This window comes from Eptatretus burgeri, chromosome 3, assembly GCF_056783735.1.
Source record: "Eptatretus burgeri isolate ZD-2024b chromosome 3, Ebu_testis_v1, whole genome shotgun sequence".
NCBI lineage: Eukaryota > Metazoa > Chordata > Myxini > Myxiniformes > Myxinidae > Eptatretus > Eptatretus burgeri.
In genome coordinates this window covers 142,040,533-142,063,254 of record NC_140963.1, presented here as the reverse complement: position 1 = coordinate 142,063,254, position 22,722 = coordinate 142,040,533, and the positions used below count along the sequence as shown (strand labels likewise).

General features: G+C 46.3%; 1 protein-coding gene across 11 annotated transcripts in view; it reads left to right on the top strand.

The window, feature by feature from the left end:
* LOC147031175 (E3 ubiquitin-protein ligase HECW2-like) overlaps positions 1 to 22,722 on the top strand; it is a 207,798-nt gene that overhangs the window by 100,401 nt on the left and 84,675 nt on the right. For 10 of the 11 annotated variants that reach the window (XR_015056708.1, XM_085875988.1, XM_085875995.1 and 7 more), the window contains 2 exons: positions 12,317 to 12,451; positions 19,234 to 19,401. Coding sequence is in view for 10 of the 11 variants with exons in the window: in XM_085875988.1 (XP_085732114.1) it covers positions 12,317 to 12,451; positions 19,234 to 19,401 (303 nt within the window). In the remaining variant the exon portion in view is untranslated. The remainder of the gene's footprint in view (positions 1 to 12,316; positions 12,452 to 19,233; positions 19,402 to 22,722) is intronic. The other variant, XM_085875990.1, reaches the window with a different exon arrangement.

The window sequence follows — 22,722 nt, the reverse complement described above, 5'->3', positions numbered from 1 at the left end:
CCCCAACGGGTTCACGGGTCATCTAGTTTTATATAAATTTGATCCAAACAAACTCTAAATGTCGATTGGATGTGCCACATCTGCCGATGAGTTCATTTCTGCATATTTTCCCCCAAGTTGGTTCTTTTCTGTTGATTGCACATGAATTGTCAATATAAACCATTAATATATTTATGTTTGATCATGTAGAACTATTTAATTATGTCAGCTCGCCGACCTAATAAAACCGTTCGATGTCCTCAGATCCGTCCGTCTGTCTGTCTGTCCGTCTGTCAACAATTTTTATTTTTCTATCTCCTCCCAGACGTCTCGGCCGATTGAGTTCCAACTTGACACGATGATAATACTCGTTGCTCTCTCAAGATCGTCTGAGCCCTTTTTCGCATTTTCACCTTGGGGTCAAGGTTACAGGGTCATCAAGTGCAAAATGACTGATTGGTCGAATGGCCTATAAGGAAGCATCGGACGGCTATAATGCAAAATGGGTTTCATAGGGATTATTAAGAAGATTTAATTCGACCAACTAGTTTCTCGTTACCTGTGTCGTCTGGCCCTGTTTATTGGGCAACACTAGTTGGGGAGCCAGCAGATGTTTAATTGCACTATTGAGTACATTTTGTTTGATTACCCAATTTGATTTGGAGTATCATGCTGATAATGATAAATGAATGGGCAGTCTTAAGTTGCACAAGCTCAGCGTTTGGCCCCTGGGGGTTCCAAAAGTTGACCCTAAAGCCACTTTTATTTGTAAATTTGAGTACCCCATACAATTCAAGCTAATTTTGCTTGAATCACCTGTATGACCAAAAAAAACACAACTTAAGACCAAAAAAGTTTGGTGTAATTAGATAAGACCGGTCTTATTATGGCCTAATTAGCGATTTATATGCACTTTCGAGTACCCCCCAAAATTCTTTTTTATATGATCCATCTATCACTACTGATAACATTTCCACAACTTAAGACCAAGTTTTCCCCGGCGTTTGTAGATAAGGCCGGGTTCCTTGGGACCCCAAGGTGTGATTAAGACTTTAACCGCTCGGCCATTCCGAACCATAAATCTATTTGGGATAAAAAATACAAAAGAGGACACTAATTAGAACTAATTAATGATTTATTAACGATACGATAACGATATGGTTTGTGATGACAATATGAATTTTTTATAAAATTGGTGGCAACAAACAACAAAGGGGCTCCTGTACGTAATCTATGCGCTTACTCCATCATCAGTATCGTTCTCATCGGATGACTCCAATTCTGTTGGCAGTGGAGTATAATCTTCATCTTCCTCGTCATCAGCGTGGCTGGGTGGGGTGCTTTCATTTCCATCAGTGGTGTCGTCAACATGAAGCGCTGGTACTAGAACAGGAGGTAACTGTTCACCCTCAAACCAATTGATTCGAAATTCACCATCAACATTGTCCCATCCATTGGTAGGCATTTTGTCCATGTAGCGTTGGTGTGCGCTACCCCACAGTCTTGCAACAAAAGCACTTATATCAACATGGAGAGCAAGTTCTGCCTCACATGGTGGGATACTGCTTCCATCAATGCTTTTGAGTTTGTCAAATGGATGTGCATCAGTGGACTTCCGCCTGTAGGTACAATCGACCACATTGAACCTGTTCTTATTCAGTGGAACTACTTTCCTCGCCCCGTACAACACACATACAAAATCTTGCAATACTTTGACTGTTTCAGCTGTTGGAACCGTGTGGCTCAAGGAGTCAAGAGCTTTCTGAAACTTGGTAGTCTTAATGACGATCTCATATGGCCTGCTCTTTCCTTTCCTTGCAAACGCTGACGTGTAGTCGCATCCAGTAAATGCGTGTAGTCCAGGTAGAGCGGCACAAATCACAGGGCCTATTTCAGCTGCAATCTTTGTAACATTGATGTAACGTCGATTTCCATGTCCGGTTGTTCCAACTTCCATCCAGACTGTTGAAGTTGAAGAAGATTCGTGTCTTTCTTCACCGTCTTGTGGAATGTGCAATCGTGAATTGCTGACAGCCTCCGGTACACTCTTCCCGGTACTAATGTTAATTAGTGGTAAGCTGGTATCTATCTGAACGGATCTGTAGAGGACTCGATCTGAGCGATGATCTTCTGGAGATCTTCATTGTCTCTCTTTATTCTGGCCGGACTTATGTCAGCTTGAGTATCTCTCGTGTTGCCCATACCGACCATTGCAAAAGCCTCATTGACAAGGGCTGCCCGACAACTCTGCATAATGCACCATCGAACACATGCATTGCAGTTGTTTGTGGACGATGTGTATCCCGTCATACGTGATGCAGCATCAGCATTTATGGTCTGCTGGAGTGTGAGATCTACTGGTATGCGGGAGAATTCGTTGTTGGACCACCGGATTGAAAAGCCTCCATCGTCCTAAGCTGGCGTAGACCTGGGTGTGTCTCTTCGTTGTTTATCAGATCGAGTTGGTATTTTGACATCCATCGAGCATAATTGTGTCAATTGGTCGCGAAGAATAGTTCAGTTATTGGAGTCAGTGTGGCTATGAACAGGTTTACAACAGTTTCTCGCACTGCGCGCTCGAGTAGATGGTATAGCTGCACAATACTGTATGTACATGGCCCAGAATTGGGCAGTCTTACCAAGGGCACCACTTTCTGTGTCTCGCTTATACTTCTCAAAGTGCTCAAATAAGTGGACAAACATGGCAGAGTTGCAGACATCATCGATTTCTTCTCGCGTTTTGAATTGGAAATTCTGAAGCTCTAACTGAACCAAGTCGGCATACTCGTACTCAAGCATGAATCGACGGAAGAGCAGAATTTTAAAGACAAGGGCCAGCATTTGGTGTAGTCGCTTGCATCGATTGTAGTTGTAGCACTCTATGAGTCCCCTCAGTGAGCCCGGTGCCAATCCGCCAGAGTCGGTCAGCATCACAAGCCCACCAGACTCTGCAAGAAACCTTCCTATTGCTCGGAAGAAGCACATGAGTAGGTGAAAGACTCCAAACATAACAAATAGCTTGTCAAATTCTGGCCTATTTGTCACTTGTATCTTGTGGGCTGTCTTGGCCACGTCTAGATCGTAAGTGACCAATCCATACATTTGCTCACATTCTTCTGCGCATTTCATTGATGTCCGCATCGTCTCTGCTACGACATAATCTCGGTTTATTGGTCTGTTGATGTTGGGCAAATAGTGGACTATCTGTTTCGGCAGCTTGTCCTTGTGGACTCGCGCATTAAAGCCACCCCACATTGGGACCGTATTTGTATCCATCGCGTGTCGCACCATGAACAATGTGTCCAGTTTAAACGATTGACGAGAAAGTTCGGCAAGTGGTTGGTGGTCTATAGTTGGGTACTCGAACTTGTCCATCTGAGGCTTCTTGCGATATGGCGCTATTTCAACTGGGGTGACATCGAGTTTTCTCTTTCTGCTTCTTCTCTTCTGTTCAGTTGGCAGTACAGGTTGAGGTACCTCATCAATGTCCTCTGCTTCCATGTTGACATTTTGATAAAAAAATGCTCATGGTGTCGTGGAGACTGTCGAGGCCACACAGGGTATGAACCAGCTCATCATAATTGTCATAGGCGTTTCCCATAGTGACTCCACGCTTCGCTACCTTTGGACTGCTTTTCTGTCGGTTTTGTATAACAGTTGCGAGTTCTGTTTCTAGTTCTTCGTGTTTGGAATAACTGTTACAGTAGCCAAAGCGATTTAGTACCGTGATCAGTTTGCGACTTCCTGTGAGAGACTTGATTAGCAAAGCTAGCAAAATATGTTTTTTAGGCATTAACTGTCCATTATGAACATTAAATAGTGCATCGTCGCTAGCCGCAGAAGCCCGCCATTTTACAGTTCCTGAATCTCTATCACCACCACCAAAGAGCGTTTCAAAGAAGATATGTGCCAATGGTGGTGCTTCACCTTCGCCACGGACAAGCGCATCATTTCTACATCGAGCGGATCACTTAATGGATTCTGGTTAACCCCTTTCAAGTGTTTGCGCAGTAATAAGGCAGACGTCACAAGTTGTCCTACGGGAGAACACTTAAAATTATGAACCTCTTTTATAGATCTGTAATCAAGGCGACTGTTGTGGACAAGTGAACCGCTCTTCTTGGCGACTGGCGATGAGATTGTCAAATCAGTGGGGAACTGCTTTTTCAGCAGTTTGCCAAGATCACGAACGCTACTAATAGAGGATTCCTCTTCATATTCCTCGCAAAAGAGGCGATACCGGTCATATATTGAGAATAAGTACTCCGATCGAGAACCAAGGATTACATTTGTCTTCACATACTCTACTAGTTCTGTCATTGCTCGTTTGCCCGGTTTTTGCTGGGAACTACTTTGTTGTCTTGTCTTCTTTACTCTAGCGGCAGCTAAGAGTTTGCTGCATCTACACGAGCGGTGATATTTTACTTCTTTGGCAATCATATCAATGCCATATATTGTTGTCAATACTTCATCGTCCCCCAACAGTTTTGCGGCTTTACGCGTTTTGTTTTCTCCATTTTTAGTCTGAACTAAACATAACCCCTCCTTCTTGGTGACATTTGGAAGAGTTTTCAAGTTTTTATGGCAGTACAGACATTCATTGGGAAAAATCACGACATCAGATCTTTGTGAAGTTCCTGGCACAGGAGACGTCGATGAACGCAATTGCTTGCTTTCACATGGCTGGTCTAGATTGGGGCTTGCAGATTGAATAGCTGTGAACGTGCGGTAACATTTAATGTGACAGCCATCCTCTTCTGTCGGCGCTGAAGGGGAGGCTCTCGACCAGTGCACGGTGTTTTGATTTTTCATACTTTTTAGTTTGTTTTTGGGCATTTGCCGATTTTACTATCATGGTCCAGTGGTCTTTTGTCACACTGAATAATTTTGATTTCTCCTTCTCCATGACGTGAATGATACATCTTTTTGGCTGGTGGTCTTGTCGATAATCTGAAAAACGATAACAGTTCTTCAACCCCATATTGCAGAACTGTTTGAGCAGTTCGGATATATAATTTAATTTGATAATTTTTTTAATATGAATGGACAATTTACCTGAAGACTTTTCAACAACAGCTTGATTGCTTTCTTGACGAGTCGCATTCTCAGGATTGTTGGGTACAGGATCCATGTCTAGGTCGGGCCTTGGTGTTTGTATGCCCTAATATGTACCCATAGGAAGATGGGCTTTATTGGAAAACAGACCATCCGTTTTAAAAAATAACTTGATTGCTATACCAGAAATGAAGCAGAAATGAAGTTTCAGTGAAACCAATAGAGGAGTGGATTTCCACACTCGTAAAGGAAATTTGGGTGCAATTAAATTTTAAGTTCTCATGTTTGTTATTACTTACGAAATCTAAAGATTTCGTAAGTATATTGATCACTTCCGGATTCTGTTAGATTCGATATATATATATATATATATATATATATATATATATATATATATATATATATATATATATGAGATATCCCTAATTGTCGGGTTTTCCGGCTGTGTGCGTGTGCGTGTGTGTGTGTGTGTGTGTGTGTGTGTGTGTGTGTGTGTGTGTGTGTGTGTGTGTGTGTGTGTGTATGTGTGTGTCTGCAATGCGAGGCTCCACAGCACGAACCAGCGAACCAATTTCGATGAAACTTTGCCAAGAGGTGGAATATATACTGGGAATGTGCGCCTTTGAATTTCGTTGCCTAGCAACCACCCGTTGCTGTGCAGCGGCCGAAAAACCGCGTGCAGTATTTTCAATACTTGTCCTTCAGTTTTGAATGTAGAGAAACGAGACTTCGGAATTCAACACTTCGAGATATTTAGACAACTTTACTCGAGCCGATTCTTGATTGAGGTTTTATTTTTCAAATGGTAGTCCTTCAAAAATCGGGTGTCTTTTTGCCATCATTTAAGGTGTGTATACAGTGTTTGTAAGGAACTACACCGTCGTTCCACCTTCGATCTCTCCTCGATCCAAACGTTATTGACCAAAGTGAAAAGGATCCAAAATAAATGGAATCACCGGCATTTCTGTCTTTGTGGATTTCTAATAATATGTTTATTTATTTACCGAAAACGATTCCACGATCCACACACCACCTTCAATCATTTATTTATTTACTGAAAACGATTCCACGACCCACACACCACCTCCAATTATTTATTTATTTACCGTAAACGATTCCACGATCCACACACCACCTTCAATTATTTATTTACCGAAAACGATTCCACGACCCACACTCCGCCTCCAATTATTTATTTATTTTCCGTAAATGATTCCATGATACACACACCACCTCCAATTATTTATTTATTTTCCGTAAACGATTCCACGACCCACACTCCACCTCCAATTATTTATTTATTTCCTGAAAACGATTCCACGACCCACACTCTGCCTCCAATTATTTATTTATTTTCCGTAAACGATTCCCCACCCACACACCACCTTCAATTATTTATTTATTTACCAAAACGATTCCACGATCCACACACCACCTTCAATTATTTATTTATTTACCGAAAACGATTCCACGACCCACACTCCGCCTCCAATTATTTATTTATTTTCCGTAAACGATTCCCCACCCACACACCACCTTCAATTATTTATTTATTTACCAAAACGATTCCACGATCCACACACCACCTTCAATTATTTATTTATTTACCGAAAACGATTCCACGACCCACACACCACCTCCAATTATTTATTATTTAAAGTGGGAGTGGCGTAGGAAAGTGGGCGTGGCTTATGAAAAATATTGTGTGGCTCAGGAGGTGTGGCCAAACAAGAGCATTGAGAGAAGTTTACCGGTGTGTGTGTGTGTGTGTGTGTGTGTGTGTGTGTGTGTGTGTGTGTGTGTGTGTGTGTGTGTGTGTGTGTGTGTGTGTGTGTGTGTGTGTGTGTGTGTGTGTGTGTGTGTGTGTGTGTGTGTGCGCAACGCGAGGCTCCACAGCACAAACTAGCAAACCGATTATTTTTCAAATGGTAGTCCTTCAAAAATAGGGTGTCTATTTACTGTCATTTTTTATGAGGAGTGCCAGTTGGCAAAATACGCAATAGGAAAAATCTTGCCAGGCAGAGGAACAATTGTACGTGAACCAATACGTCTTGGCAATGAATCTTCGTCGGTGGATCGGTCAGAATGAAAAGCATCGTATCCAGCGCTTCGATCCTAGCGAATCCCTCATCGCCTACCTGCTTGTTTGTGTGTTTGTAGGCATGATAACTCGAGAACGGAAGAAGCTACCAATATCAAATTACACCACGTGATTCAGGAGGGTGATGGCTAGCGCTGATTAGATTTTGGTCAAAATCGGTCAAAGGTCAAGGTCACAGTGAGGTCAAACATCCAAAACATTCAATTTTTGATGGTTTGGTACAGAATCATCGTAGAAACTTCTGGTTTGCGTCACTACCTTCTCGAGAGACAGCTGTTATTAGAAAAGGTCAGAGGTCAAGTTGACGATTTCGTAAGTACCAGTCTATGACTGCTTGTTATTGGGTTTTTGGGGTCTTGGATATACTTATAGGGTCCCAAGGAACCCGATCTTATCTACAAACGCCGGGGAAAACTTGGTCTTAAGTTGTGGAAATGTTATCAGTAGTGATAGATGGATCATGTAAAAAAAGAATTTTGGGGGGTACTCGAAAGTGCATATAAATCGCTAATTAGGCCTTAATTAGACCGGTCTTATCTAATTACGCTAGACATTTTTTGGTCTTAAGTTGTGTTTTTTTGGTCATACGGGTGATTCAAGCAAAATTAGCTTGAATTGTAGGGGGTACTCAAATTTACAAATAAAAGTGACTTTAGGGTCAACTTTTGGGATCCCCAGGGGCCAAACGCTGAGGATGTGCAACTTAAGACTGCCCATTCATTTATCAGCATGATACTCCAAATCGAATGAGGTAATCAAACAAAATGTACTCTATAGTGCAATTAAACATCTACTGGCTCCCCAACAACACGAGGTCCGCTGACTTCAACACGGCTTCGCGCGTTTATTTTAAGTTCAATTTAAATTCTGTTTTTACTTTTCATAGTCGTTAAGGTTGATTAACACTCGGTTGCTTCAAGTTTTGTGAAAATTGAATGTTTTTTATCCTTGGTCTGTGTGGAATGCATTGCAGCGAGGGGAAGCTTCCATGGCCTTCCATCCGTTTCCATGCCACATAACGAGGCTGTCGAAAGTTATAGTTGATTTTTGTTTTCACTTTTGGGACCTTCTGGTGTAGTTACACGTTTAAATGAAGATAAATTTCGTGCAAATCTGCTCAGAAACGCACTTTTCATGAGGAAAATATATTCAATTCAAATAACTGTGACACTCTGGAAGGGACACCACGTGTTTTCCGTTCACTGCTTCACCTCGTAACCTGTCCTCCTGATGGACTGCTTATTCATCGTGTCTGTGATATTAATGTTTATATGTTAGATGGTTTGGGGATGTGTTCCACAAGTATCTGAAAGAATTCTGGTGAAAAACGGACGTTTTAAGATTTTGTTTGGGCATTTCATCCGACGACGAGCTGGCTGGTCACGTGACGCTGCGCTGACGTGCAGGCAGCGAGTGATTGAGCTTCTAGGTGGCCCGAGGGTCCTTTTTAGTGGGGGTCCAGCTCTGTCCTGGATACAGCCATTAAATGCACACACTTAGAGTATTTATTTCACGGCCATCAACGCGAGTTTGAAAATTGTGTAACGATGTTGGGAATGATTTTGAGAATATGGAGATTTTTGCTTCGAGCAGCCTCACGCGTTTATTTTAAATTCACTTTGAATTCTGTTTTCACTTTCTGTAGTCACTCAGGTTGATTAACACTCGGTTGCATCAAGTTTTGTATCTGAGCTGACCGTCAAACCCGCTCGGGTGTATTTTTATATTTGTTCTGAAATTATTCAAAAAACAATAATGACTTTTATTTTTAACATATAAGGATGTTCAAGGCAGATGTATATGTGTACATATGTGTGTGTGTATATATATATATATATATATATATATATATATATATATATCATCATCATCATCATCATCATCATCATCATCATCATCATCATCATCATCATCATCATCATCATCATCATCATCATCATCATCATCATCATCATCATCATCATCATCATCATCATCATCATCATCATCATCATCTATATATTGTTACGGCTGTGGAAATTCGCATTACACCATAAAGGGCCCTGAGGTGAGATATCTCTGGAGGTACATGTGTAGTTAGCCCAAACCCGTTGTATCGAGGGAATTTATGTGATCCATTTGGGCTGCGATCCTCCAGTTAGTCGTTTTTCTTTCTCTATCTTTCATTTCAAACAAACAACAACCGCCAATGATGCTGGTGAGCTTTTCCTGCCATTCTTCCCCGCGCTTGGTGTGAGGGAAGGGGGAGGGGGTAGCTCGCCGCCGATTGGTGGATGGACAGCGTGAGGCGGTCGGGGTGAGGGAACGCCCCTTTTCGAGAACCCTCTCGAAGGAGGATGGAGCCGAAAACGGGGCGGAGTGAAGGGCGGAGCCCTGCGCTATAAAAGTCGGACACGGGCGGGGCGCGTTCTCTCCCTCTTCCTCTCGCTCTCTCCCTGACTCGTGGAACTCGCCTCCGTCTGAAGTCGTTGTTGGGTCCTCGCCGAGCTGTGTTGTCGTGGTCGAGTGTCCCTGCGTCGGTGTGGAACTCGTGGAGCTCGCGGAGCCCGAGGAGCTCATTGAAGTCGAGCTGTGTCGTCGTGGTCGAGTGTCTCTGCGTCGGTGTGGAGCTTGTGGAGTTCGCGGAGCCTGAGGAGCTCATTGAAGTCGAGCTGTGTCGTCGTGGTCGAGTGTCTCTGCGTCGGTGTGGAGCTCGTGGAACTCGCGGAGCCCGAGGAGCTCGTTGAAGTCGAGCTGTGTCGTCGTCGAGTCTGGTCGAGTCGGCAGTGGAGGACGGCGAAGGAGACGGAGCTCGGAGTGGAGGTCGTGGGTGGAGGACTCGACGGCCGCACCAAGGGAAGTCCTTTCTTTTCTTTGGGTTTGGGTAAATGATTGTGGGTGGCGCCTGTCCTTAAAGTAGTATTGTTTTAAGTGTTGCCGTGTGTACGCGTATTCGGTTTTAACTCTTTCTTTGCTTTTTATGTGCATTTTTCTTTTGCTGTGTGTGTGTGTGTGTGTGTGTGTGTGTGTGTGTGTGTGTGTGTGTGTGTGTGTGTGTGTGTGTGTGTGTGTAAACGTGCTTGTGTGAACTTGTTCCCCGTTTCGCTGCGTCCTTTTCTTCGTTTGAATTTCCATCTTGCATCACGTAAGGGGTTCGTAGTGGGTTTAAAACGCCCAGTAATTAATCGGAACCGTCAAGGCCGACGATAACACCGCTCGGTTATCACTGTAGCACGGAACGGACCGCTTAAGCGGTTCGTGTCCGGAGTCGGCCTGTGGCGTGGTACGATCGCCCGGTCGACCACTCGCGCAGGTACTAAGGTAGATCAAATTTGGCGAGCAACCCATCCTGCATGGGTCGGCAATTGGCACGATCATGGTGAGGTTAAACCCCCACCCGTGACAAGCTCCCGGCGTTGTTCTGAGAGGGTCACGACTGAATCGTCCGTCCGGTGGGCAACGTGCCGCGATTCGAGTTACGTGGCCATTCGCACGCCGGCGGGCGCGAATTCGCAACAATATATATATATATATATATATATATATATATATATATATATATATATATATATATATATATATATATATATATATATATATATATATATATATATATATATATATATATATATACACATTGTTATGGCTGTGGAAATTCGCAATACACCATAAAGGGTCCTTAGATCAGTTATGACGCTAAGTTTATGTGCTGATAGTTCCCCACCGTTGTTTAAAGGGAATTCGTGTGATTCATCGGGCTGTGACTCTTTGAGATATCTGTTTTTCTGTTCTATCGTTATTTTGGACCATCTGAAGACTTCAAACGAAGGCCCCGTGAAAGGCCAACAACGGCGCGCGAGTTTTCCCGCCTTTTTTCGGCACCGGGGCTGACGGGAGAGGCTGCGAGAGCTCGCTGGCGATTGGTGGATACAGGGTGTGAGGCGGCCGTGAGGCGGAAACGCCCCTTTTCGAGGAGCTTCTCGAAAGGGCTAGAGGAGAGGCGGAGCCAAAAAGGGGGTGGAGTGAAGGGGCGGAGCCCCGCGCTATATAGGGCGGACCGCGCGCGGGCTCGGCCTCTCTCCTGCCTGGATCATCGTGTTGGATTCTTCCTCTCTCTGTCGGGGTCGAGTGCTTCTCTCTCTTGGTGGACAGGGTCGAGCTCGCTCTCTCTCTCTGGTCCGAAAGCCCTCTCTGCCTCTCCTTCTTCTCGGTGCAGCTCTCTCTCTCTCTCTCTCTCTCTCTCTCTCTCTCTCTCTCTCTCTCTCTCTCTCTCTCTCTCTCTCTCTCTCTCTCTCTCTCTCTCTCTCTCTCTCTCTCCTCTCTCTCCTCTCTCTCCTCTCTCTCCTCTCTCTCCTCTCTCTCCTCTCTCTCCTCTCTCTCTCTCTCTCCTCTCTCTCTCTCTCTCTCTCCTCTCTCTCCTCTCTCTCCTCTCTCTCCTCTCTCTCTCTCTCTCCTCTCTCTCTCTCTCTCTCCTCTCTCTCTCTCTCTCCTCTCTCTCCTCTCTCTCCTCTCTCTCCTCTCTCTCCTCTCTCTCCTCTCTCTCCTCTCTCTCCTCTCTCTCCTCTCTCTCCTCTCTCTCCTCTCTCTCCTCTCTCTCTCTCTCTCCTCTCTCTCTCTCTCTCTCCTCTCTCTCCTCTCTCTCCTCTCTCTCCCTCTCTCTCCTCTCTCTCTCTCTCTCTCTCTCTCCTCTCTCTCCTCTCTCTCTCTCTCTCTCTCTCTCTCCTCTCTCTCCTCTCTCTCCTCTCTCTCCTCTCTCTCCTCTCTCTCTCTCTCTCCTCTCTCTCCTCTCTCTCCTCTCTCTCTCTCTCTCCTCTCTCTCCTCTCTCTCTCTCTCTCCTCTCTCTCCTCTCTCTCCTCTCTCTCCTCTCTCTCCTCTCTCTCCTCTCTCTCCTCTCTCTCCTCTCTCTCCTCTCTCTCCTCTCTCTCCTCTCTCTCCTCTCTCTCCTCTCTCTCCTCTCTCTCTCCCTGTCCTGCGCTCGTGGTCCGGCGAGCAGCCTGTTGGTGGAGACGCGGACGGGAGGCGCAGCAGTGCCGGCTGTCTGGTGAACCTGCGCGTCCGGACGAGGGGTGCCGGAGAGGGTTCGCCGGCCGCGTGGGAAAGTTTTTATGGAAAATTCTCGAATACCTCTTTAGTGATCGACGAGTTGCCCATTAACCTGTCATGCTGAGTATTTTGTTTGTTTCTTCTCATTGTCTCCACAGTCATTCTTTGTCGACCACAACGCCCGCACTACAACCTTTATCGACCCACGCCTCCCATTGCAGAGCTCCCGTCCCGGAGGCTTAATCGCTCACCGCCGCCACCTGCAGCGCCAGCGCAGCCACAGTGCCAGCGAGGTGAGTCTGCATGGTCTTGGGTTCCGGCTTTGCACTGTGCCCCTTTAATATCCCTGTTCTGTACACGTCGTGGACTCATCTTGTTTTCTTTCACAAAAATTCATTGACGTCTTTCTTTTACCGTTGTGGTCTATTTGTGACCATTCATCAACCACGTCATAGCAGAACAACACCCCTCCCCCCCCCCAACCTTACATCATATGGTAAACAATGCTTCCTCTTCTTTCACATCTTTATTTTTATTATCAAGTATAATAAGTTACCGTGTTCTTTCAGTAATAAACCTTCTTCCGTTGTGGTCGACAAAAATTGCAGATGCTTGGTACTTGCAATTTGTTCAATTGCTTTCAGTTATGTGAAACTATCTGCCACACAGGTAATCGTGGCTATAGTAAACCTCCAAATTTTGGTTAAATTAAACTTCACACTTGGCAAGCCTTGACAACCGTACTGTTAGTTTTACATGACAATTACTGCCTTGCTTGTACTTACTTGATTACTCATGAATTGCACTTTAACGCTTGCCGTCATTAGCTCACAAAGCGGCATTAATGTAGGATTCTTTGGTGATGGATTTGTTCTTCAAATTATATCTGATCTCAGCATTGTTACACAATTAAAACTCTCTTTATGGGATAAGCTTATAATTTGGGATCTCACTTTTATTAACTCACCACTTCTGCTTTTTGGCTTTGATATCACCCTGAAGTCGGTTCATAAAATATCGGAACTTTTCCAGATTTTGTCGATGATTTTACAGCCCTTTGACTTTGCATCGTTTCAGCACTGTTCTGTTCTTGCATTCGGCACCTTGGCTGCTGGGGTAGCTATCATTTCTTGAAAGGGTGGCTGTGCCGCTGATGTTGTGCCCCTCTACCAGTACACTGGTATTCATTTCGCCAACCTCAGAAGGATGACATGCTGAGTCAACCCCACTTGGTGTTAATTCACCAGGAAACAGGGCTCGAACTCAGGATCTGAAGATCCTAAGCCAGCCACCCTCACCACTAAGCCAACACCAGGCTTGTCTCGGCACTTTTTGAGTGCAAAAAACGTACAATATAGTTAATGGCAATGAAAATGCTCTGTTTAACCATGTAAAGTGTATTATTATTTGCTCACCTTGAACGTAGTTCTGCGGAGCTTATGGGATGGCGCGTCATCCGTCCACAAATACTTGCAACTTCTTCTCTGAAACTGCACACACAATTTCAATGAAACTTTACCACAACGTTCATCACCATTTATGTACCAAAATTTGTTCATGACATTAGAAAAACGAGGGTCTAAGGAGCGGGGGGGGGGTTGCCCCCCAAAATATGTATTTGCTTTCTTCTCCGAAACTACACATACAATTTTGATGAAACTTGACCACAACCTTCATCACCCATGATGAACCGAAGTTTGTTCACGCCATGAAAAAAAATTGGGTCTAAGGGGGTCTACAGGGGCGTTGCTCCCTCCCATAAACCATGATCCATCCAAAACCATTATCTTTTCTACTCCAAACCCACCTCCTTCAAATTCCCTGCTTTCCTTCATGAAAGTCCCTGTAGTGTCCATCATCTTGTCATGTAATAGATTTATGAAAGCTCCTCATTAAATGGCATTTAAACAAGCATTGGAACATATTGCCGCGTACGATTCCTGTTAACACGGTGAACGAGCCAGGGGTATAAGACCTCATGCCTCTGCCAACACCCCCCCCCCCCCCCGAATGACCGAAGCGGTGTTTAAATTTATTGCAATGTATTCAATTAACACTTCTCTTGCTAAGTTTCTCCAAGGATCACTCATATGAAGCCAAACCTGCGGCGGTGTTCACTTGGGAAGGCAAGAAGTGGGGAAAATGCTTCTTATAATTAAAAAGGGGGTTCATTTACAAAGTATTTGTAAAAAGGGTTGATGAGACACTCAATAAATGGTACAGATCTGGCTGTCAAAGGACACAAGAAAAGGTGAAGGAGCAACATGCAATCTTATGTACAATGAATACTGAGGCCTAACCCACGGATGATGCCACAATAACAGATTTACACAATGAAGGGGACCATGCAAGGATTTTTTCAGGCGCAAGCTGGGTGTGGCTGCAGGATGTAGTAGTACAAGGCTGGCACGGCATATGGCGGAGTGCAACTTGGGGCGTGAAGAAGGGTGACGTGCAAGCAGGATAAGGGATGATGGTGAGCTGTCCAAACTCTCAAACATGTCCTCCTTGGTCAGGCAATGACCAAAGCAAAGAGAGAGATGCTGACTTCTCCATGCCTAAAGTTCAACTTCATTGTGGCCAGGGCCTTCCTGAACTCTGGGACCACCTTCACAGGAAGTGGGTCCCATGATTGGCTACCTGCTCCTTGTAGGTGGTGTCAGTCTTTTTGGCCAGTTCGGAATTGTGGTTACTTTAAAGTGCACAGTGCTTTTTGTGCCTTTTGTGCCCACAAGTCCTCACCTGGCCTTGCCTGAAGACAGGAGGCTTTACATATACAATCTTACTCTATCTGCTTTAAAGTTTACACGAACTGCCTCCTTGATGAACATTTTTCAAGACGACTTGCTTCTGACAAATATCCTGTTACAAGGCATACTAAGCTACACTATTCACACGGTCCAGACTAAAATCTTACCACAATCTAGCTGTGGATCTCCCCCTTCCACGTAACAATATATACAATCCCACCAAAAGTCTTGGAAGGTGCGCAGTGGTTCACAGACGTATTGAACCTTGCACCGTCTCCTCTGCCCGAATCACAGCCTGGTTCCTTCACTCACACATCCAATAAATTTTTTTAACAAGAGATGAAATCAACAGAACATTCATTAAGGTATGTTAACCACCGTGGGAAGCAAGGAGAAGCTGATGTTTCAGGTGTTAACCCTTCGGCCGAGCAAAAGAAGATAAACACTCAAAACATCAGCTTCTCCTTGCTTCCCACACTGGTTAGCATACCTTGATCAATGTTCTGTTGGTCCCATCAATCGTTCTACCTGTCCACCGACACAGATCAGCACAAGCCTAATGCCAGTTCCTGATTGGTTGCAGGTACGATTCTCCACCATTACTCCCATAGCACGTCCACCATGTCTTTGAGATATCGTTGCCATTGTTTAGTCCGTCATTGTTGAATCATCACACTCCTTAGTCCCTGCTTTGAGACTCAGTCAATGTGTACCTGTAAATGACCCTCTACAAAACCTGTTCACACATTTCAAACTACTGGACTACCCTGTTTATTGCAGCATATCATTAAACATCCTTAATCACAATGAAGATGGTCTTCACAGGAATGCAAATCAGATGCACGTGGGGTCGATGTTCACGACTGTAAAAGGATATTCAGTGACTTTTGTTGGAGTATTTTACATGGCAGTCCCTGCAAGACATCAACGCTTCCTCAATTGGCAATAAAGAGTAAAATGAAAGTGTGTCTCAAACTCCAAACCCGTTCCATCCACAGAATGTTGCAGCACAAGTGTATATATATATATATATATATATATATATATATATATATATATATATATATATATATATATATATATATATATATATATATTATAACAAGTACAACACCATGAAGGTCAGTCACAGATCACCTGAATTTTACATTTCGAGTTCCAGGCACTGATTATGATGGCATCTTCATCGACAAACAATATTTGGAGGGAAGTTCCTTGTTAATTGCGGCTCAGAATGATCTCATGCTTTGGAATGATACTTTTTCTATTGATATCCAAGTAGTGTGTGAGTGAAATTGGATAAAGAAAAACCTCGTCATGTTCCAAAGGAATACCTAATGTATTAAATTTTTAAAGTGTACTGTAATGTATTCACTCGGTAGCGTTGACCTGTCTGCAACGGTACCATGTGTTTTTATAATCTTTTTTGAAGCAAAGAAGAAAACCTTAGTATTGCTTGAGGTGGATGGCTGATGATAAATGGTACTCAGGTATTTGTGATTTTGTGGGACAGCCATCACGTCGTTCGAACAGCAATGGCGGCACTCTTCTCGTTTATACGATACCCTATTAGTTGCAACTGTTGCTTTGTTTATGTATTGAAATAAATGTTCACTTGCAGGGCTTTTAGTTACATCGTTAACTAACATGTGCTTTGTCTTTAATCATTAGGGTGACTTTTTGCAAAATGGCCATATTCTTGTGGTAAGAGAACTGACCCAGCCTCTTCCTTGCCAGTCTCTCACTTGTCATTTCAATCATCATCGCGTGAAATGCCACATTAAAAGTTTCGTTTTATCTCGCTCACATCAATCCCAATAACATCCCATCCTTACATATTACATTGCCAAGCTCGAAGAGGCTCACATTATCTGCCGCTTACGTGGGGTGCTCTAAAAGTTCTATGAACAATATGCTCGCGGTCGTCCATGGCACACTAAGAGTAAAAGGAAGTGTATCGTGTGCATCTGAACATATACAAGCTTGGATGTCGATCGCCATTGAGAAGTGGAGGCGGAGGGCATGCGAGTACGGAGTGTGAAGCCAATACGGGCGCACCTAAGGGTCCCGATAAATTTAGGAGTCTGCGAGCTCTGCGGTGCATTCGCAGCACTTCATGGCCGCTTGCGCTCTGTTTTCTGAGAAAGTTATTTTGAAGGGGTGATGAGAAGATTATTTTGCCATTTTAATTAATTTGATTGAATTGCACAAATACTCACCAATTTTAAATTTGATATCAAACTTCAAATTGGACTGATGATGTATAAATATTAGGCATGGTTATTTTAATTATTGAAAGAGACTGCCCACATTTATGCAGAAATGTAATGCTGGCAATTCAATGTGCATGTCCGCCGACACATAACCCCCATTAAAACTTCCCAAAAACATGATGGCGAGTGTTGGCTGATCTGTGAATGAATTCCTCGGCAGTTGTTTGCAGGGTGATTACTGCTGGTCGGTTTTGGGGTGTGTAGCAAACCATCAGGTCGTTTAGCCGTCATTGTGACATCACGCTGCATAGCAAAAGATGGTTAACACCAAAAACTGACTGCGTTGGTTTTACCATTTGTTGTGCTTAGACGTATGAAGACTGTACTCCGACCATGATAAGCCTAATATTCTTGTTTATGTTGCCGTAACACTTTGTTAATATTTGTTATTAAATTTTAACTGTGCAATGTGCCCATCCACTTTAATCCATTGCATTCAATTTACCGCACTTCTCAGAATACACACAGCAGTCAGCTTATCACTGTCAACCGAACAAACAAATTCACAAGCAAGAAGTTGGCAATTGTATTTTCTGACTTTAGCTTATTTGTAACTAAACTCGCCTTCAAATGTTGTCAAGTTGTGCTTTTAAGTTCCGATACGCGCACGACAGATATGGAGCGGTACACAATATGGTGCGGTTGCGGTTAAGCATCAGCAAAGGAGTGCTGCCAAGCATAATTAAGTTTGGTCCATACGGCATTGATGTAAATGTTCCCAAAAGCATAGAGTCTATTAACATTCCACTCACTATCTAAGTAATTAATGACTCATTCAAACTTTTCATAAAATGTATTAAATCGATTGCAAGGAAAACCTCAAGTGGCATCTCAAAGGTCTAAGTAGCAAAAAGGTATACAAGTAGCATCTCTTAGTTGCAATGTGGGAAACCAGCACTGGCGTCGAGGGTCCTGACCGAGGGTTGCCCCGCCACACATCCTCCGTATTGCACTCCTTCACGGATGGCTTGCCATCTCAACTCCGATGGAATCCACTCCGTGCTGATGATGCCTAGTGAGCCAGGAACGTGTCCGTGGATTGATTACTATCCCCCAAGTGCCGGGTGGGGGTGAGTGTGGTTGGCTTTGCTAATAAAATGGTTCTAAAGCCGATGTAGACTGCCTGATGCTGCGGTTATCAGTGTAGCTTTGAGCAGTGTGTAGTTGTGTTTTTCACAGATTGTAATTGAGCGTATTTAACTCTGAAATGCGTATATATTTGCTTGGTCATTTTATGTACTTAAAAAGTATATGGTATCTTGTTCATAGAACATTTTTATTTGCCACTCTTAAGCGATTATTTTTTGTTTGTTTGTTTTTATTTGTTTATTGATCGGTTTATTATTCCTAAAATGAAGGTTTATTTCATTCATATATTTTGACTTCAAATGCACAGTGAGCATGACACAGCTTGAGGGTTGTAATCCTTTAGGGACTTTGCATGCTGTTCATTGCTATACAACCCAGAGTGCACATCTCCACACCATTTGGTACAATAATCCGGAGTCTTTGCCCAGTTATAATGGCATAGGACTCCAGAACACTTTTGAGGCCTTGTCTCCACCGTCACGTTCTCAATCTGCTCGCATGCTGCTGTGTCACCATCTATATTCTCCTGAGTTGTACAGGAAGCATCCAGGTAGTGCTTGTTGAACAAAGGTCTCACTGCACTTTTCAGTCGAGCATGGAAAATTCACAGTGTCAAATCCTGAATCCTCATCACGTTTGTGACATACGTTTTTTCGTTCATGGCTTGCATTGAGTCGTCTCGCTCTCTCGTGGCCATGTTGGCGATCCACCAAGCAAAAACATTCACATAAGCCATTACTCATAACTGCCGCATGCTGGCGATGTTTCTATTTTTCCATTATTTATTTTACAGATGCACAAGTCTCCTTTTTCTTTTACTGTTGTTAAAACTCAAAACCCACTGCACTGCCTACCATACAGTGCTGTGGCTACAACTATAACCCTTCCTTCCTAATTTGCATAAAACATCAATCTTTAACCTGATACTATGTGAATGTGCATTTGTGGTGATGTATGTACCAGGATTTGGCAATCTCACCAATAGAGAGGTCTCGCCCCACGAACTCTCCGTGTCGCCGGGTGGCAGTGCTCGATGTTCCATCAGTTTGGTCTTCCAACAGAAAGGTTCCAGAGTATCGAGTGGAGACAAGGCCTAAAAGCACCGTAAATGACCTTCGACGTGTTCAGAAGGTGTTGTGTTGAAATGTCACCTTAAATGTTTATGTCCATGCATCATTGTTTGTCGCTTATCCACCTTTGTAGAATTTCGTAATGGTAGTGAACTTGGTTTTATTGTCTTGTATAGCATTTATATTTCAGTGAAAGTATTGTTTTTCCCCATGCATTGGGCGCGGTTCTCGGTGCAATGGGCGTGTTTCCCGGAGCAATGGGCGCAGTTTCCCGGTACAATGGGTGCGGTTTCCTGGTACAACGGGTGTGCTTCCCCGAGCAATGGACGTGTTTCTCGGACCAATGGGAGTGTTTCCCGGAGCAATGGGCGTGTTTCCCGGAGCAATGGGCGCAGTTTCTCGGTGCAATGGGCGCAGTTTCTCGGTGCAATGGGCGCAGTTTCCCGGAGCAATGGGCGCAGTTTCCCGGTGCAATGGGCGCAGTTTCCCGGTGCAATGGGCGCAGTTTCCCGGTGCAATGGGCGCAGTTTCCCGGTGCAATGGGCGCAGTTTCCCGGTGCAATGGGCGCAGTTTCCCGGTGCTCGGGGCGCAGTTTCTCTGTGCAATTGGCGCAGTTTCCCGGTGCAATGGGCGCCATTTCTCAGTGCAATGGGTGCAGTTTCTCGGTGTAATGGGCGCAGTTTCCCGGTGCAATGGGCGCAGTTTCCCAGTGCAATGGGCGCAGTTTCCCGGTTCAATCAGCGTGTTTCCCGGTGCAATGGGCACAGTTTCCCGGTGCAATGGGCGCAGTATCCCGGTTCAATCAGCGTGTTTTCCCGGTGCAATGGGCGCAGTTTCCCGGTGCAATGGGCGCAGTTTCCCGGTGCAATGGGCGCAGTTTCCCGGAGCAATGGGCGCAGTTTCCCGGTGCAATGGGCGCAGTTTCCCGGTGCAATGGGCGCAGTTTCCCGGTGCAATGGGCGCAGTTTCCCGGTGCAATGGGCGCAGTTTCCCGGTGCAATGGGCGCAGTTTCCCGGTGCAATGGGCGCAGTTTCCCGGTGCAATGGGCGCAGTTTCCCGGTGCAATGGGCGCAGTTTCCCGGTGCAATGGGCGCAGTTTCCCGGTGCAATGGGCGCAGTTTCCCGGTGCAATGGGCGCAGTTTCCCGGTGCAATGGGCGCAGTTTCCCGGTGCAATGGGCGCAGTTTCCCGGTGCAATGGGCGCAGTTTCCCGGTGCAATGGGCGCAGTTTCCCGGTGCAATGGGCGCAGTATCCCGGTTCAATGGGCGCAGTTTCCCGGTTCAATCAGCGTGTTTTCCCGGTGCAATGGGCACAGTTTCCCGGTGCAATGGGCGCAGTTTCCCGGTGCAATGGGCGCAGTTTCCCGGTGCAATGGGCGCAGTTTCCCGGTGCAATGGGCGCAGTTTCCCGGTGCAATGGGCGCAGTTTCCCGGTGCAATGGGCGCAGTTTCCCGGTGCAATGGGCGCAGTTTCCCGGTGCAATGGGCGCAGTTTCCCGGTGCAATGGGCGCAGTTTCCCGGTGCAATGGGCGCAGTTTCCCGGTGCAATGGGCGCAGTTTCCGGTGCAATGGGCGCAGTTTCCCGGTGCAATGGGCGCAGTTTCCCGGTGCAATGGGCGCAGTTTCCGGTGCAATGGGCGCAGTCTCCCGGTGCAATGGGCGCAGTTTCCCGGTGCAATGGGCGCAGTTTCCCGGTGCAATGGGCGCAGTTTCCCGGTGCAATGGGCGCAGTTTCCCGGTGCAATGGGCGCAGTTTCCCGGTGCAATGGGCGCAGTTTCCCGGTGCAATGGGCGCAGTTTCCCGGTGCAATGGGCGCAGTTTCCCGGTGCAATGGGCGCAGTTTCCCGGTGCAATGGGCGCAGTTTCCCGGTGCAATGGGCGCAGTTTCCCGGTGCAATGGGCGCAGTTTCCCGGTGCAATGGGCGCAGTTTCCCGGTGCAATGGGCGCAGTTTCCCGGTGCAATGGGCGCAGTTTCCCGGTGCAATGGGCGCAGTTTCCCGGTGCAATGGGCGCAGTTTCCCGGTGCAATGGGCGCAGTTTCCCGGTGCAATGGGCGCAGTTTCCCGGTGCAATGGGCACAGTTTCCCGGTGCAATGGGCGCAGTTTCCCGGTGCAATGGGCGCAGTTTCCCGGAGCAATGGGCGCAGTTTCCCGGAGCAATGGGCGCAGTTTCCCGGTGCAATGGGCGCAGTTTCCCGGTGCAATGGGCGCAGTTTCCCGGTGCAATGGGCGCAGTTTCCCGGTGCAATGGGCGCAGTTTCCCGGTGCAATGGGCGCAGTTTCCCGGTGCAATGGGCGCAGTTTCCCGGTGCAATGGGCGCAGTTTCCCGGTGCAATGGGCGCAGTTTCCCGGTGCAATGGGCGCAGTTTCCCGGTGCAATGGGCGCAGTTTCCCGGTGCAATGGGCGCAGTTTCCCGGTGCAATGGGCGCAGTTTCCCGGTGCAAGGGGCGCAGTTTCCCGGGACAATGGGTGCGGTTTCCTGGTACAATGGGCGTGTTTCTCGGACCAATGGGAGTGTTTCCCGGAGCAATGGGCGTGTTTCCCGGAGCAATGGGGGTGTTTCCCGGAGCAATGGGCGTGTTTCCCGGACCAATGGGAGTGTTTCCCGGAGCAATGGGCGTGTTTCCCGGAGCAATGGGCGTGTTTCCCGGAGCAATGGGCGTGTTTCCCGGAGCAATGGGCGTGTTTCCCGGAGCAATGGGCGTGTTTCCCGGAGCAATGGGCGTGTTTCCCGGAGCAATGGGCGCAGTTTCTCGGTGCAATGGGGGCAGTTGTTCGGTGCAATGGGCGCAGTTTCCCGGTGCAATGGGCGCAGTTTCCCGGTGCAATGGGCGCAGTTTCCCGGTGCAATGGGCGCAGTTTCCCGGTGCAATGGGCGCAGTTTCCCGGTGCAATGGGCGCAGTTTCCCGGTGCAATGGGCGCAGCTTCCCGGTGCAATGGGCGCAGCTTCCCGGTGCAATGGGCGCAGCTTCCCGGTGCAATGGGCGCAGTTTCCCGGTGCAATGGGCGCAGTTTCCCGGTGCAATGGGCGCAGTTTCCCGGTGCAATGGGCGCAGTTTCCCGGTGCAATGGGCGCAGTTTCCCGGTGCAATGGGCGCAGTTTCCCGGAGCAATGGGCGCAGTTTCCCGGACCAATGGGAGTGTTTCCCGGAGCAATGGGCGTGTTTCCCGGAGCAATGGGCGTGTTTCCCGGAGCAATGGGCGTGTTTCCCGGACCAATGGGAGTGTTTCCCGGAGCAATGGGCGTGTTTCCCGGAGCAATGGGCGTGTTTCCCGGAGCGATGGGCGTGTTTCCCGGTGCGATGGGCGCAGTTTCCCGGTGCGATGGGCGCAGTTTCCCGGTGCGATGGGCGCAGTTTCCCGGTGCGATGGGC